Source organism: Oncorhynchus mykiss, chromosome 1 (assembly GCF_057628025.1).
Source record: "Oncorhynchus mykiss isolate SJ-2025 chromosome 1, ASM5762802v1, whole genome shotgun sequence".
NCBI classification, from domain to species: domain Eukaryota; kingdom Metazoa; phylum Chordata; class Actinopteri; order Salmoniformes; family Salmonidae; genus Oncorhynchus; species Oncorhynchus mykiss.
In genome coordinates, this window is record NC_143022.1 from 29,327,927 (window position 1) to 29,344,367 (window position 16,441).

Genomic DNA, 16,441 nt, shown 5'->3' on the forward strand with positions numbered 1-16,441 from the left:
GAAATGCATCCACAGGTACACCTCCAATTGACTCAAATTATGTCAATTAACCTATCAGAAGATTCTAAAGCCATGACATCATTTTATGGAATTTTCCAAGCCGTTTAAAGGCCCAGTCAACTTAGTGTATGTAAACTTCTGACCCACAGGAATTGTGATACAGTGAATTATAAGTGAAATAATCTGTCTGTAAACAATTGTTGGAAAAATGACTTGTGTCATGCACAAAGTAGATAAATTCATTAAAAAATAAATTCATAAAAAATCCTACAATATGATTTTCTGGATTTTTTTCCCTCATTTTGTCTGTCATAGTTGAAGTGTACCTATTATGAAAATTACAGGCCTCTCTCATCTTTTTAAGTGGGAGAACTTACACAATTGGTGGCTGACTAAATACTTTTTTGCCCCACTGTAGCTGTACCATGACACTTGCATTGCTGCCGGAAAATGGCGCAGGAGGAGATGGCCGCCGTTTTACGGTCACCTAACCAATTGTGCGATTATGTGTTTTTTTTTGCGATATTTGTAAATTATTATAATAAATTATTTTGTACATAATGTTTCTGCAACCGTATCTTACGGAAGAAAAGAGCTTCTGGATATCAGGACAGCGATCACTCACCTCGGATTAGACAAAGATTTCTCCAACAACAACAACAACAACAAGCAGGACTCACACGATATTCTCCAAACACCCCACAAGTCAGACATACCAATTATTCGCAAAAGGAAGCGACGCAGAGGATGAAGAGCCGGATGCCTCATCCGGACCCGCAGAAGACAACGAGGAAAGCTGCCGTTACCGTCAATATTACTCGTCAACGTGCAATCATTTGACAATAAACTGGGACATCAAAAACTGTAATATCCTATGCTTCACGGAATCATGGCTGAATGACGACATGGATATTCAGCTAGCGGGATACACTCTGCACCGGCAGGATAGAACAGCACACTCCGGTAAGACAAGGGGGGGGAGTTCTCAGCTATACTTTTCGTGGCTGTTTATTTACCACCACAGACAGATGCTGGCACTAAGACCACACTCAGTCAGCTGTATAAGGAAATAAGCAAACAGGAAACCACTCACCCAGAGGCGGCACTCCTAGTGGCCAGAGACTTTAATGCAGGGAAACTTAAATCAGTTCTACCAAATCTCTATCAACATGTTAAATGTGCAACCAGAGGGAAAAAAATTCTAGATCACCTGTACTCCACACACAGAGACGCGTACAAAGCTCTCCCTCGCCCTCCATTTGGTAAATCCGACCACAAATCTATCCTCCTGATTCCTGCTTACAAGCAAAATTTAAAGCAGGAAGCACCAGTGACTCGGTCTATAAAAAATGGTCAGATGAAGAAGATGCTAAAGTACAAGACTGCTTTGCTATCACAGACTGGAACATGTTCCGGGATTCTTCCGATGACATTGAGGAGTACACCACATCAGTCACTGGCTTTATCAATAAGTGCATTGAGGACGTCGTCCCCACAGTGACTGTACGTATGTATATACCCCAACCAGAAGCCATGGATTACAGGAGCTTCAAATTCCTTGGTGTCCACATCAACAACAAACTAGATTGGTCCAAACACACCAAGATAGTCGTGAAGAGGGCACGACAAAGCCTATTCCCCCTCAGGAAACAAAAAATATTTGGCAGGGGTCCTGAGATCCTCAAAAGGTTCTACAGCTGTAACATCGAGAGCATCCTGACCGGTTGCATCACTGCCTGGTATGGCAATTGCTCGGCCTCCGACCGCAAGGCACACAGAGGTTAGTGCGTACGGCCCAGTACATCACTGGGGCAAAGCTGCCTGCCATCCAGGACCTCTACACCAGGTGGTGTCAGAGGAAGGCCCTACAAATTATCAAAGACCCCAACCAGCCACCCCAGTCATAGACTGATCTCTCTACTACCATATGGCAAGCAGTACCGGAGTGCCAAGTCTAGGACAAAAAAGGCTTCTCAACAGTTTTTACCCCCAAGCCATAAGACTCCTGAAAAGGTAACCAAATGGTTACCCGGACTATTTGCATTGTGTGCCCCCACCAACCCGTCTTTTAGGCTGATGCTATTCTCTGTTTATCTTATATGCATAGTCACTTTAACTATACATTCATGTACATACTACCTAAATTGGCCCGACCAACCAGTGCTCCCGCACATTGGCTAACCGGGCTATCTGCTTTGTGTCCCACCACCTGCCAACCCCTCTTTTTACGCTTCTGCTACTCTCTGTTCATCATATATGCATAGTCACTTTAACGATACCTACATGTACATACTACCTCAATAAGCCTGACTAACAGGTGTCTGTATATAGCCTTGCTACTCTTTTTTCAAATGTATTTTTACTGTTGTTTTATTTCTTTCCTTACCCACACACACACACACACACACACACACACACACACACACACACACACACCTTTTTCCCCCGCACCATTGGTTAGAGCCTGTAAGTAAGCATTTCACTGTAAGGTGATACCTGTTGTATTCGGCGCACATGACAAATAAACTTTGATTTGAAGTAACCCTCCAATTGTTCTCCACTATTCCACCCACCCAATACATTATCACTGCATATTGGCTATACTTGAATTGCCCTGCCAATGTTCTTCTCATAGCATTTTTAAAATGATATTTAAAACAATGTAAGCATATGATCACACTGGTAATAGATCATTTGTTGTATTACTTGTGAGGCACAGCTGAGTGAGCATAATAAAACCTTGTTTTTTTACTGCATCTGATGGTCAGTCTGAGGGGAGGGAGGGAGCAACAGTGAGGCTACCGCTCACCCGACTCACTGTCCCCTCTGCTCTGCCTCCCTCTGCTGAGAAAAGGGGACACAGTTTTTCAGCTGATGGCGTAACTCACTGCATTATTTCTGCCTCATGCACCAATTCATGTTGTTACTGCTATGTTCAGAGAAAGTGAAATATTCCTTGATATTATTAAAAAAGACACAATCCACTAATGATAACTACGCAAGCCTATAGGAACACTTTGCTACACTCATTCATTGCAGCTGCAGTGCTTGTTGTAGCGTGAGTGGAAGTAGGGAGAATGTTCAACACTTTTATAAGCCATAATATGCACAAAGAAACACAAGGGTTTATAGTTGTTTTTTTTTACCTAAATGTTTGGTGATTGACGATCAACTGGTTGGTGACTACTGCCCTAACCAATACAAAACATTAAAAAAATCACACAAAGGAGCACAAAAAGGATGCCTCTTCAGCACAAACTTAACCACCATCTGAAAGAATTTCCACACATGCACACACCCTACAGGCAGGCAGATGTGATGCCTCAGGTCATGTGAACCAACCTGTGACATTTTTAACACCCTCACATTTCTCCACACCTTAAAATGGCTGCTAAAAAGCTGTGTGTGTGTGTGTTTGTGTGTGTGTGCATCAATCACTGTGTGTGCACACTGGTTGCTATTGTGCACACAGAGACTGTCAACTCTCTCCGGTCACAGCTCCCCACACAAATCACTGTCACAATGTATTCACTTTCCAGTGTCCCAGTTACAGCCTGTCCTCAGCCCTGCCAGATACAGTTAGACCTGTGTGATCTCGCTCTCCTTAGCCAATGTGAGTAAGATATTTTAACAGGTTAAAATTCACAAGGCCGCAGGACCAGATGGATTACCAGGACGCACAATCAGAGCATGCGCTGATCAGCTGGCAACTATCTTCATGAGACATTTTCAAACTCTCCTTAATCCGGTCTGTAATACCTACATGTTTCAAGCATACCACCACAGTCCCTGTGCCCAAGAACGCCAAGGTAACCTGTCTAAATGACTATCACCCAATGGCACTCAAATCTGTAGTTATGAAATGGTTTGAAAGGATAGTCATGGCTCATATCATCCAAGACACTGTGGACCCACTCCAATTCGCATAGCACCCCAACAGATCCACAGACGACGCAATCTTTAATGCACTCCACATTGCCATCTCCCATCTGGATAAGAGGAACACCTACAGTTGAAGTCGGAAGTTTACAAACACTAGGTTGGAGTCATTAAAACTCATTTTTCAACCACTCCACAAATGTATTGTTAACAAACTATAGTTTTGGCAAGTCGGTTAGGACATCTACTTTGTGCATGACACAAGTAATTTGTCCAACAATTGTTTACAGACAGATTATTTCACTTATAATTCACTGTATTACAATTCCAGTGGGTCAGATGTTTACATACATTAAGTTGACTGTACCTTTAATCAGCTTGGAAAATTCCAGAACATGATGTCATGCCTTTAGAAGCTTCTGATAGGCTAATTGAATCATTTGAGTCAATTGGAGGTGCACCTGTAGATGCATTTCAAGGCCTACCTTCAAACTCAGTGCCTCTTTGCTTGACATCATGAGAAAATCAAAAGAAATCAGCCAAGACCTCAGAGAAAGAAATTGTAGACCTCCACAAGTCTGGTTCATCCTTGGGAGCAATTTCCAAACGCCTGAAGGTACCACGGTCATCTGTACAAACAATAGTACGCAAGTATAAATACCATGGGACCACACAGCCATCATACCGCTCAGGAAGGAGATGCGTTCGTACTTTGGTGCGAAAAGTGCAAATCAATCACAGAACAACAGCAAAGAACCCTGTGAAGATGCTGGAGGCAACAAGTACAAAAGTATCTATATCTAATGCTTGCATCAGTTACCTGATGTGGAATAGAGCTCTGTGTAGTCATGACTCTATGTAGTACTGTGCGTCTCCCATAGTCTTTTGTGGACATGGGGACTGTGAAGAGACCTCTGGTGGCATGACTAGAGCCTGTAGGACCCGCCTTGTTGAAAGTGCTGAGAAGGTAGAGCAGCGCAATATTATGGACAGACTACTCCCCATCTTAGCTACTGATATATCAATATGTTTTGACCATGACCGTTTACAATCCAGGATTACGCCAAGCAGTTTAGTCACCTCTGTACCTATTTGTTTAGCGTTGCAGTAATTTCGGTCACTGTAGTAGCTGACGTGCATAGTGTTGAGTCTTCCGCATACATAGACACACTGGCTTTACTCAGTCAGCTGCCCTGGGGAATTCCTGATTCTACCTGCATTATGTTGGAGAAGCTTCCATTTGGTATACTGATATTTTATTAGGATCCCCATTAGCTGTTGTAAAAACAGTAGCTACTCTTCCTGGGGTCCACACAAAACACGAAACATGACATAATACAGAACATTAATAGACAACAGCTCAAGGACAGAATGACATAAATATTTTTTTTTCTCCAAAAGGCACACGTAGCCTACATATCAATAAAAACACACATATCTAGCTCAAATAGAGGAGAGGCGGCTGTGCCGTGAGGCTGTTTTTTGAAACCAGGTTTGCTGTTCAATTGAGCAATATGAGATGGAACGGAGTTTGGCTCTATATAATGACTATATAATACCGTATGCTTTATTGAATTTGTTCTGGATTTGGGGACTGTGAAAGGACCCCTGGTGGCATGTCTGGTGTGGTAAGTGTGTGTGTCAGAGCTGTGTGTAAGTTGACTATGCAAACAATTTGGGATTGTAAAGACATTCATGTTTCTTATAAAAATAAGAAGTGATGCAGTCAGTCTCTCAACTCAACTCTTAACCAAGAGAGACTGGCATGCTTAGTACTTAAATCAGCCCTCGGATTACAATGAATAGCAAGACATGCTGCTCTGTTCTGGGCCAGCTGGAGCTTAACTAGGTCTTTCCTTGCAGTACTCGACCATACGACTGGACAATAACCAAGATAAGACCAAACTTGAGCCTGCGGGACTTGCTTCTTGGAATGTGGTGTCAAAAAAGCAGATAATCTCTTTATTACAGACAGACCTCTCCACATCTTTACAACCATTGCATCTATATGTTTTGACCATGACAGTTTACAATTTAAGGTCATGACAAGTAATTTAGTCTCCTCAACTTGTTTAAGAGCCATACCATTCATTACCAGATTCAGCTGAGGTCAAATACAATGCTCTTCATTTTAGAAATGTTCAGGACCAGTTTATTACTGGCCACCAATTCCAAAACAGGCTGCAACTCTTTGTTAAGGGTTTCAGTGACTTCAATAGCTGTGGTTAATGATGCGTATATGGTTGAATCATCAGCATACATGGACACATATGCTTTGTTTATTGCCAATGGCAGGTCATTGGTAAAAATAGAAAAGAGTAGAGGGCCTAGAGAGCTGTCCTGCGGTACACCACACTTTACATGTTTGACATTAGAGAAGCTTCCATTAAAGAAAACCTATTGAGTTCTATTAGATACAGTGCCTTGCAAAAGTATTCATCCCCCTCTGTGTTTTTCCTATTTTGTTGCATTACAACCTGTAATTTAAATGTACTTTTATTTGGATTTCATATAATGGACATACACAAAATATTCCAAATTGGTGAAGTAAAATGAAAAAGATTACTTGTTAAAAAAAAAAAAAATAATAATGAAAAGTGGTGCGTGCATGTGTATTCACCCCCTTTGCTATGAAGCCCCTAAATAAGATCTGGTGCAACCAATTACGTTCAGAAGTCACATAATTAATTAAATAAAGCACACCTGTGTGCAATCTAAGTGTCACATGATCTCAGTATATATACACCTGTTCTGAAAGGCCCCAGAGTCTGCAACACCACTAAGCAAGGGGCACCACCAAGCAAGCAGCACTTTGAAGACCAAGGAATTCTCCAAACCAGTCAGGGACAAAGTTGTGGAGAAGTACAGATCAGGGTTGAGTTATAAAAAAAATATCCGAAACGTTGAACATCCCACAGAGCACCATTAAATACATTATTAAAACATTTAAAGAATATGGCACCACAACAAACCTGCCAAGAGAGGGCCGCCCACCACAGTGAAGCATGGAGGTGGCATTATCATACTGTGGGGATGTTTTTTGTAATCGGCAGGGACTGGGAAACTCGTCAGAATTGAAGGAATGATGAATGGGAAATTCTTGTCTTCCAGAGATTTGAGACTGTGACAGAGGTTGACCTTCCAGTAGGACAATGAACCAAAGCATACTGCTAAAGCAATACTCCAGTGGTTTAAGGGGAAGCATTTACATGTCTTGGAAGGGCCTAGTCAAAGCACAGACCTAAATCCAATTGAGAATCTGTGGTATGACTTAAAGATTACTGTACACCAGCGGAACCCATCAGCGGAGCCAGAGCAGTTTTGCCTTGAAGAATAGGCAAAAATCCCAGTGGTAGATGTGCCAAGCTTATAGAGACATACCCCAAGAACCTGTAGCCATATTACTTCAACAGTGTTTAACATGAGATCCTCTCTAATCTTTACAGGAATATGGTTCTGAATATAAACAGCAACACCACCACTGGCATTTCTGTATCTTCTGTAAATGTTATAACCTTGTATTGCTGTCTCATCAAAGGTATTGTTTAACTGAGTTTCAGAGATATTATCATGTTATTTATGTTAGTGCAGGGGGGGCTGCACACAGTGGACTTCCTACTAGGGCACATGGCCTCAGGGCTAACAGCATAAATCTGGTTCATGATTGCTACATGCTGTAGGATCAGCAGAGGCATTCAGGGCAGTTAGAGGGACATACATTAAGTTACTTAAATTGCGTCTACCAATGCCCCATGGTATAATGTACATTTGCTAAAGCATTATGATAACTCAGCGACACAATGGTAGGGATTAGCTGAGCTGGGCTTGAGGCATTGATAAGTCATTGTCTCAACGCAGCCTTATAATATATGTGAAAGGATCCAGGAACCCAAATGATTTGGGTGGATACCAACCCCCTTATAAAATGTGTTTTGTTTCCAAAAGGTATCAAAATTGTCAACAAAAGTTACACCCATTAAGCAGCAATAATCACATAGCCAGTTGTGAAGAGAAAGAATCCTGCTAAAGCCTTCAATGCCACGATTCAGAGAGGGCCCAGGGCCAGATATGATAGGTATTTTATTAGTGTCTAGCAGAGAGTCAATCAGCTCTTTGAAATCCAGTTTCAACTGTTCAGAGCTGCCCTTCATAATGTCATTAAAACCGACATTGACTACGATTACAATCAATGTCCATGTGCTGGCATAGTACATTCGGTAGCAGCGTAGTAATGTCATTTACTTTACATTTACTCGAGCTCTGAGATAGGACATTGTTTGTGCACCATGTAGCTGCCCAAAATCACGGCTGGCGAGAAGGATGAGGAAATCCACCCACTCCCACGCTTCACAGGATGGTGCCTACAACAGTTGGAGAAGCCCCGCTCAATCCAGAGCAGGGATGGAAGGTTACCGACGTCGACTTCCAAAACGTAGGGGAAGAAGTAGGAGTAGTTACAGCGGCCGCAGACACAGGTACCCCCAGCGACAAAGGTGCCGGAAGATCAGGCTCCAGGGCGGTAAAACTATTCGTTGTTTGTATCAGCGCCGGCTTTGCGGGAGGCCGCTGTCTTCGGCTTTCACGGCTCGTGACATGCGACCATCGTTGATTGCCATTCTCCTCTTGCTGTGCTCCTTCCACTCCGCTATCAGATGGTGGAGGAGAGGCAGGAGATTGCTCCCCTGGCGAAGGAACTCCGGGCAACACCGGTTACTCGGATAACGACAGGACGGAGATGCATCCAACAAGCGCAAACGCCGTCCAGCCACAGGCGTAGAAAAGGTAAACATTCCACTCTGTGTTTTCTCCCGTTTCTTACGTAGGCTGGCGACCTGCATGATCAAGATACCTCAAGCCTATAATCCTAGGCAAGCAAACAATTACTGCATTGGAACTCTGAGTGATCCAGTATGACACAAAACAAAGCATAGTAGATACAGCTTTTTATGTATTTATTTAACCTTTATTTAACCAGGAAGGGCTCATTGAGATTAAAATCTCTTTTTCAAGAGCGCCCTGGCCAAGATAGGCAGCACCAAGTCATTACAAAAATTACAGACAGACAACATGAAAAACTACAAGTAATCTAATAAAAACCATTGAACTCACAAGAGTATAACAAAATCAAAAACAGCATATTAAAAACATTGACAGGTCAGGGAATCAGCCTAAAAATCCTTAATCAGTGATGTAAAAACACCAATCGGGACAAGTTCTTCCAGTTTAAAAGTATTTTGTAAGATGTTCCAAGACGATGGCGCAGAGTACATTAAAGCCCTTTTACCAAATTCAGTTCGGACATTTGGAACAGTTAGCAGGATAAAGTCCAGCGACCGAAGAGAGTACCCACCACATTTCTGAACAATAAAAATGCTCAAATAAAAAGGTAGTAAACCCAAAATGGCTTTGTAAATAAAAGTATACCAGTGACTGAGCCTACGAGTGACTAGAGAAGGCCAATTTCTTGTCCCGGAATCCTGCTTAACTGACAGGTTAAAGTCTGCTTGAAAGAGCTGCTAACCTAGCAGCTTCTACAGAGCTGGAACCGTTCATTTACTTCTCCAGACAAAGAGGGTTCCATAGGAACACTTATCTGGGACTAATTTCATTAGCTTGATGGCTAGCGTTAGCAGCTTAGCTAGGTTAGCAGCTCTTTCAAGCAGACTTTAACCTGTCAGTTAAGCAGGATTCCGGGTAAATGAGTTACATGTTGACCAAACCGGCTCCGCTCGTGCGTCCACATGTTGATTTTGTCTATTTCTACCAGACATGTTCATGACACGCAGACTAACATACCAAAACCAACTACTGTATATTATTTTGGGACAGGTCAAAACAACACAAATATTCCTGGACATTTAGTTAGCTTGCTGTTGCTAGCTAATTTGTCCTGGGTATTTTTTGTGCTGGATCTTTGTAGATGGGAGAGGCAGGACTTGCAGCACTTCAAGCGTCTAAAATTTAACCAAGTTCTATTTTTGCGCCTGGCTACAAAGACAGTTATTGATATGCGCGAGCAGTTAGGATAAAATTATTGATTCACATGTGTACATTCATTTTGCAACATGCACGCAATGCGGTCGGTTTAGTCAGCATGTTAGTGTTCCTGTTTAAACCCAGTGTAACTGATAGGAGTGAGTTACTCACTGGGAACCATTTTGTGCCTCGCAGAGGCGCTTCAACTTTAAGAATGTTCTCACAGTATCCCCGGGGAGAGTAGATAGCTCCTCCAGATGTCTGTGGCCATGAGGAGAGCATGCTGGACCCCTAAAACACACATGCACAAAGACTCCCTGTTAGGGGTTCACCCAGCTGCTCCTCACCCTCTCCAGCAGACCCAGGCCAGGAGGAAGTCCTTGAAAGGATAATACACTTCCTGCCCATTTAAAGGCCATTGGCAGACCTCGTCTCACAGCTCAAGACTAATAGAAAAACCATGCAATTTCCCCAAATCTGACTTAATATGGATAACCTCTTGACCTTTTACGGTGGAAATTTGTGCAGAGAGGTGAAAAAGAGAGGTGATGACAAGGTAAATCACAATTAGGGATGAAGAGGGGGACTCGTTGAGTCCCACGGTCACCCTGGGGTGATTTAGTGCTTCCAACCCCTACTAAACATTGTGTTTGAGCTACAGACTTCTGGGTTATTGTATTTGTCTATTTCTTCTGTATACATGGATACCAACCATTAGCTTGTGAGATTAATAGGGGGTGAGCTAGAGTGGTGTTAGTGAGACAAGGGCGGATCCCGAAATGAGATCTCACAAAAACGTCTGTTAACGATTTGAGCTACAAACTGTTATGACCCCACTATGAAAAGCTGAGACTCTCACGAACACACAAATGAAGCACACAAGCCACACAAGAGTCAATAGAAGGTAATGGGTTCTTCTACTTTGAAGATGATAGGAAATCCCAGGACATAGTATAATACTGTAATAAGCTCACATAGTTGCTGTCACAATCTCCAAATCTCCCACTGAGCAAAACATTTTATAAGGTGGTGTAACCATGAGGTTAAAGGCTATACAATGGACATGTAATGAGAGACTGGAGTGAAGGTTTTAAAGGGATTTTGTTGACCGATTCATGTCCATCTGTGGAATCTTTAGGTGAAGAACATGCAAGAGCATCTCAGTTTGTTTCCCTTCACAAATATCTACCAAGAAGCATAACAGAATACTCCCTATGCTGTCAGTTTTTGATGTTTTTAGGTCATCATGGTACACTCTTAGAAGCCTCTTGGCTCTAGACTACAAAACACCCTGTGCTGTCATATTGGTGTGTCAGATAACAGGGGGGGGGGGGGGGGGTGAAACTGTGTGTTTAGTGAAACTGTGTGTTTAGTGAAACTGTGTGTTTAGTGTTCCCCAACACAGAATCAATATTACCTCACTGGTCACCCGACTGGGCAGAGTGTACACACACCAAACAGAGGGCTGCTTCTCTATGGGTGCCTACGTCAAGCTCCTCAACAGTTACTAGGACACCACAGAACTCTACCTAAACCTAAACATAGAGACCTCAAAATAAGATATGGCACTCAGCTTTATAGATGGTGGTGCTTGTACAGAAGGGCTCTATAAAGAGTTCTCATTAGTATGTGTGGATGCTCTTTGTTCTGCAGCTTAAAGACGGTAGTAGGCCTTTTAGCACACTCTCATTACAAACATAGCAATGTGTACCACTCATACATAACCTATGGTGGAGAGATGCATCTGATAGCCCTGCTGAAGCATTACACCATGACTGGTCCTTCACTTGGGTGTTCATGTTCCTAAATCCACTCATCTTTCCCACCTCTCTCCCTCTTCACTGACAACTCCTCAGACTCATCATCCATAATCTCTGCTCTATTATTACTCCTTCACTCCCTCAGTCACACGCCTCCTCTCTCCCTGGTCACTACTGCTGCTGCCTCTGACCCCACTTACCCCCCTGACCCCTCACCCCTGGAGGCTTCTCTCAGAGCTCTAAGGGAGGTGGGAAACATAAGCGAGCTACAGAGTACCAGAGGATGGTCAGCAGCATGCAATCCAATGAGAAGGGGGAGACCGACTGTTCAGAAAAGCTGTGAATCCCTTTGTGCCAAAATTGACTACAAAGTGTAAATAGGATCATTTTGGTGGTAAAGTCAGTCCTCTCTAAAATGGAGTTTGGAACATCTGTACATCACACTGGGTAAAAGAAAGTTGGGTTTTGATTTGATGATGTCCATTTGCCCACTAACATGGAGTGAACAGCTGTAATGATTGCTCTCTATCCAACAGCATAGTGAGACAGACCTTCCCAGCAGCTCCGACTGTTTACATAAGGCAATACGTTGCACGTTTAACTTGAGAAATGCTGCACTAAACACCTTAGTTAGATGTCAAATAGTGCAACTAGAACATCCTCGTCCAAAATATAAAAATTCATCAGATTTCTTGAGTTATCTTAGATTTCTTCTGGGGATTTTGAGGAAGTGAAATAGGCTTCCGCGTCTACAGTGTCTCATGGGGGACACAAATCATTAATCAAATGTGGAATCGATCAGGAAACACACCACGAAGACTAAAATCGTATTTTTCTAACGAACAACAGAAAAACACACGTGCTAATCGGCATGTTCAGTGGCTCTTTAAAAGGGCAATTACGCCACTTATCAACCTCATACTCATAATCTCCAGCACCAAACCAGTGTCTACATATGTGAAAACAGAGCATTTCTATAATCTGTGGTTAAAATGATATGAAACGTCCTAAAAGAATTATCCCCCTTGACATTACAGGGTAGGATTAAAAATACATTTTCAAAATCTGGAACGAGTTTCTAGCCAAAGGGAGGGTATTTGATGATGTCATCATTGTTTTTACTTTTTATAATAAATGTGCTTTTTTTTCAAATATGTTGACAGTATTATGCTGGAAATAACGAACAGGAGGCTGAAAAGTGGTGGAGTTGGCCTTTCAGATCAAACAGAGACGAGCAAAGAGTGTAAAAAAAAAAGAATTAAGAATTCATAAGAATGTTCTGATCTGGGAGCAAAGAGTTCCAGTCAGGTTCAAACTCACACACACAGGGAAAAACATGTGAGCGCACACACAAAATTGAGAAGTGTGTATAGACAGACATGTCCATCTGCCCTGGGTGTAGAGTCAGGCCAGACGTAAGTGTATGATAGCTTTCCTCACCATCTCTGTAATAACAATGAGCAGGTTTATTTTTAGGCCCCTGAGATTTCCCTCTACAATTAGAAAAGCAGGCCTCTAAGTTGAGAATATATTGCAGACATAATTGCTATCGCTCACACAAATGTGTGCGTGCGCACCTTCACTCGCACTAATACAATCGCACAGCGAACATAGGTGATACACACAAATATACAGGAAAAGATCAACAAAGGCAACTGCCCTGTTTTCCCAGCTCTGCTGGCCTCTTAACTTACACACCATAACACAGGCTTATTCATAGACAGCTACAGTCAGCAGGTATGATTTTAATTAGCGATCTTTTTTCATTCTCTTTCCTCCAGTCTTATTTTTTAGTACTTATATTTTATTATGTGAAGCACTTTGTTACTTGTATCGGAAAGCGCTATATACATAAAGTTATTATTACTACTGTGGCCCATAGAGAACAATGGTTCATTATTAATGTCATTGTTAACACACTCTCTCTCTGTGTTAATGACATTGAAATCATACATTGAAAGCATCTTTATAAAAGTATGTCTTCAGCAGGGATTAAAAAGAGGCACTGAATTTGCAAGCCTGGAAGACTATTCCAAAGCCTAGGGGCCCGGTCAATGTTCGTTTTCAGCCTAGACTTTGGAATCGTCAACAGTGTCCTGACAGGGATCTCAGGCTTCGTCCTGGTATATAGGGAGACAAAATATCAGAGATATTGGATGGGGCTAAACTTAGCCTTAAACGTGATTAATACCATTTTAAAATGTTTTCTAAAAGTGACTAAAATATGTGTGATATGGTAGAAATGTCTGGTGCCTGTTAAAATCAGAGCTGCGGCATTTTGAACTAACTGTAGACAATGGGAGTGATTTTTTTACTGAGACATATACAAAAAGTTACAGTCATCTAGACGTGAGGAAATGAAAGCATCTATATAGTTTATATACCGCTGTGTATAGTGTGTGCAGAGCTGTCATCAAGGCAAAGGATGGCTATTTGAAGAATCTTTTTTGGTTACTACAGGATTCCATGTGTGTTATTTCATAGTTTTGATATTGTCACTATTATTCTACAATGTAGAAAATAGTAAAAAATAAAAAATAAAAATGAGTAGGAGTTCTAAAACTTTTGGTAGTGTAATGAGTGGATTCGGCTATTTCAGCATCACCCGTTCTTGACAGGTGTATAAAATTGAGCACACAGCCATGCAATCTCCACAAACACACGTTGGCAGTAGAATGGCTTTACTGAAGAGCTTAATGACTTTCAACGTGGCACCGTCATAGGATGCCACCTTTCCAACTAGTCAGTTCGTCAAATTTCTGCCCAGCTAGAGCTGCCCCGGTCAACTCTAAGTGCTGTTATTGTGAAGTGGAAACATCAAGGATCAATAATGGCTCAGCTGCGAAGTGGTAGGCCACACAAACTCACAGAACGGGTCCGCCTAGTGCTGAAGCGCATAGCACAGAAAAATAGTCTGTCCAAGGTTGCAACACTCACTACTGAGTTCCAAACGTCCTCTGGAAGCAACGTCAGCACAAGAACTGTTCGTCTGGAGCTTCATTAAATGGGTTTCCATGGCCGAGGAGCCACACATAAGCCTTAAGATCACCATGAGCAATGCCAAGCATCAGCTAGAGTGGTGTAAAACTCACCACCATTGGACTCTGGAGCAGTGAAAATGCATTATCTGTAGTGATGAATCACGTTTCACCATCTGGCAGTCTGACAGACGAATCTGGGTTTGGTGGATGCCAGAAGAACTCAAACTACCCCAATGCATAGTGCTAACTGTAAAGTGTGATGGTATGGGGCTGTTTTTCATGGTTCGGGCTAGACTCTTTAGTTCCAATGAAGGGAAATCTTAACGCTACAGCATACAATGACATTCAAAGTTGTGCTTCCTACTTTGTGGTGATAGTTTGAGGAAGGCCCTTTCCTGCTTCAGCATGACAATACCCCCATGCACAAAGCGAAGTCCTTATATAAATAGGTTGTTGACATCAGTGTGGAAAAACTGGACTGTCCTGCACAGAGCCCTGACTTCAACCCCATCAAACACCTTTGGGATGAATTGGAACGCTGACTGAGAGCCAGGCTTAATCTCCCAACATCAGTGCCTGACCTCACTAATGCTCTTGTGGCTGAAGAGAAGCAAGTCTGCGGTGGAAAGCCTTCCTAGAAGAGTGGAGGCTTTTATAGCAGCAAAGGGGAGACCAACTCCATATGAATGCCCATGATTCAATTCAGGAAAACTTTCTTTACATGCAGCTCAAAGTTTAGGTCAGGGTCAAAGAAGACACCAAGGTTTCTGGAAGAACTTTTTTGTCAGACATCCAACATTTGATGTCGGCAAAACACTTGTGAAGGGTAGCTACGCTAGCTTGGTCACTGGGTCTGATTGGTAAATAAAGCTGTGCGTCATCAGCATAGCAGTGAAACTGAATGTTATGATTGCAGATGATGTCAAGCACGTACAGAGAAAAAAGGATGGGGCCCAGAATTGACCCGAGGGACACCATAGTGAATAGGTGCTGGGGACTCTACTGAGCCACCCATACTCACTGAGAAACGTCTGCCACATAAATATGACCGGAATCAGTTGAGGGCAACACCAGAGATTCCCACCCACCTCTCCAGCCGATGAACTAGGATGTTATGATCAATACAAGGTTTTCGTTTGCCGGTAATAGCTGGCTTTTGTCTGTATTTGTTTTTGAAAAGCAGATAACTCAAATCCCATTTTGCAATAATGTTGTTGTTTTTTTGCCTATTGATGGAAATACCAGTTGAAGTAAATGCATTTGATTGGTCATGGTTATCATTCTACTCTATAGGATAATTCACATCATTTAGTGGAATTAAATTGGCGTGTGTGTAAAGTACATTCATTAAGCATCTTATTTATCACAGTCAGAGCTCTGGATAGTGGCCCGAGTTGGATGACCATTCAAAACAATTTTTCCCAGTCAGAGCTAGTTTTTTGTTGAACACACTGAAGTCAGAGATTTCCAAGCTCCCAGTTGTTTTGAACGCGGCATCAAACGGAAGGCAGGCTTCATCAGCGCGTCGCACACCACTTTGTAACATGTACTTAATTGTCTGAAACCTGAATGTTTTAATACATATTATGATGCATGTCTCTTTCCAAATTTATAACTGATATTTTCATCTGGGTCACATGAAACCGCTTGCATGTGCAGTGCCCTTTTGACAACTGTGTTTACCGCTAATTACATTATGGATGGAACATGTGCGTGTAGCTAACTGCCTGGTGCGTATTGCTGCGCTTCTAATGTGAGGAAATAATAGTTATCAACATTTTGAGCTAAACATTCTGTTGTATCAGACACATTGCTTTTTAACCTTTTTTTATGTAGCCTAGGCTA

At 42.2% G+C, this 16,441-nt stretch overlaps 1 protein-coding gene across 3 annotated transcripts in view; it reads right to left on the reverse strand.

Annotated features, from left to right (window-relative positions):
• The window catches only part of cfdp1 (chromatin remodeling protein CFDP1), a 48,847-nt gene that overhangs the window by 17,135 nt on the left and 15,271 nt on the right, over positions 1–16,441 (reverse strand). The window contains exon 6 of one of the 3 annotated variants that reach the window (XM_036974966.2): positions 10,027–10,146. The exons of the other annotated variants lie outside the window; for them this stretch is intronic. Coding sequence (XP_036830861.1) covers positions 10,027–10,146 — 120 coding nt within the window. The remainder of the gene's footprint in view (positions 1–10,026; positions 10,147–16,441) is intronic. 3 annotated transcript variants of the gene reach the window in all.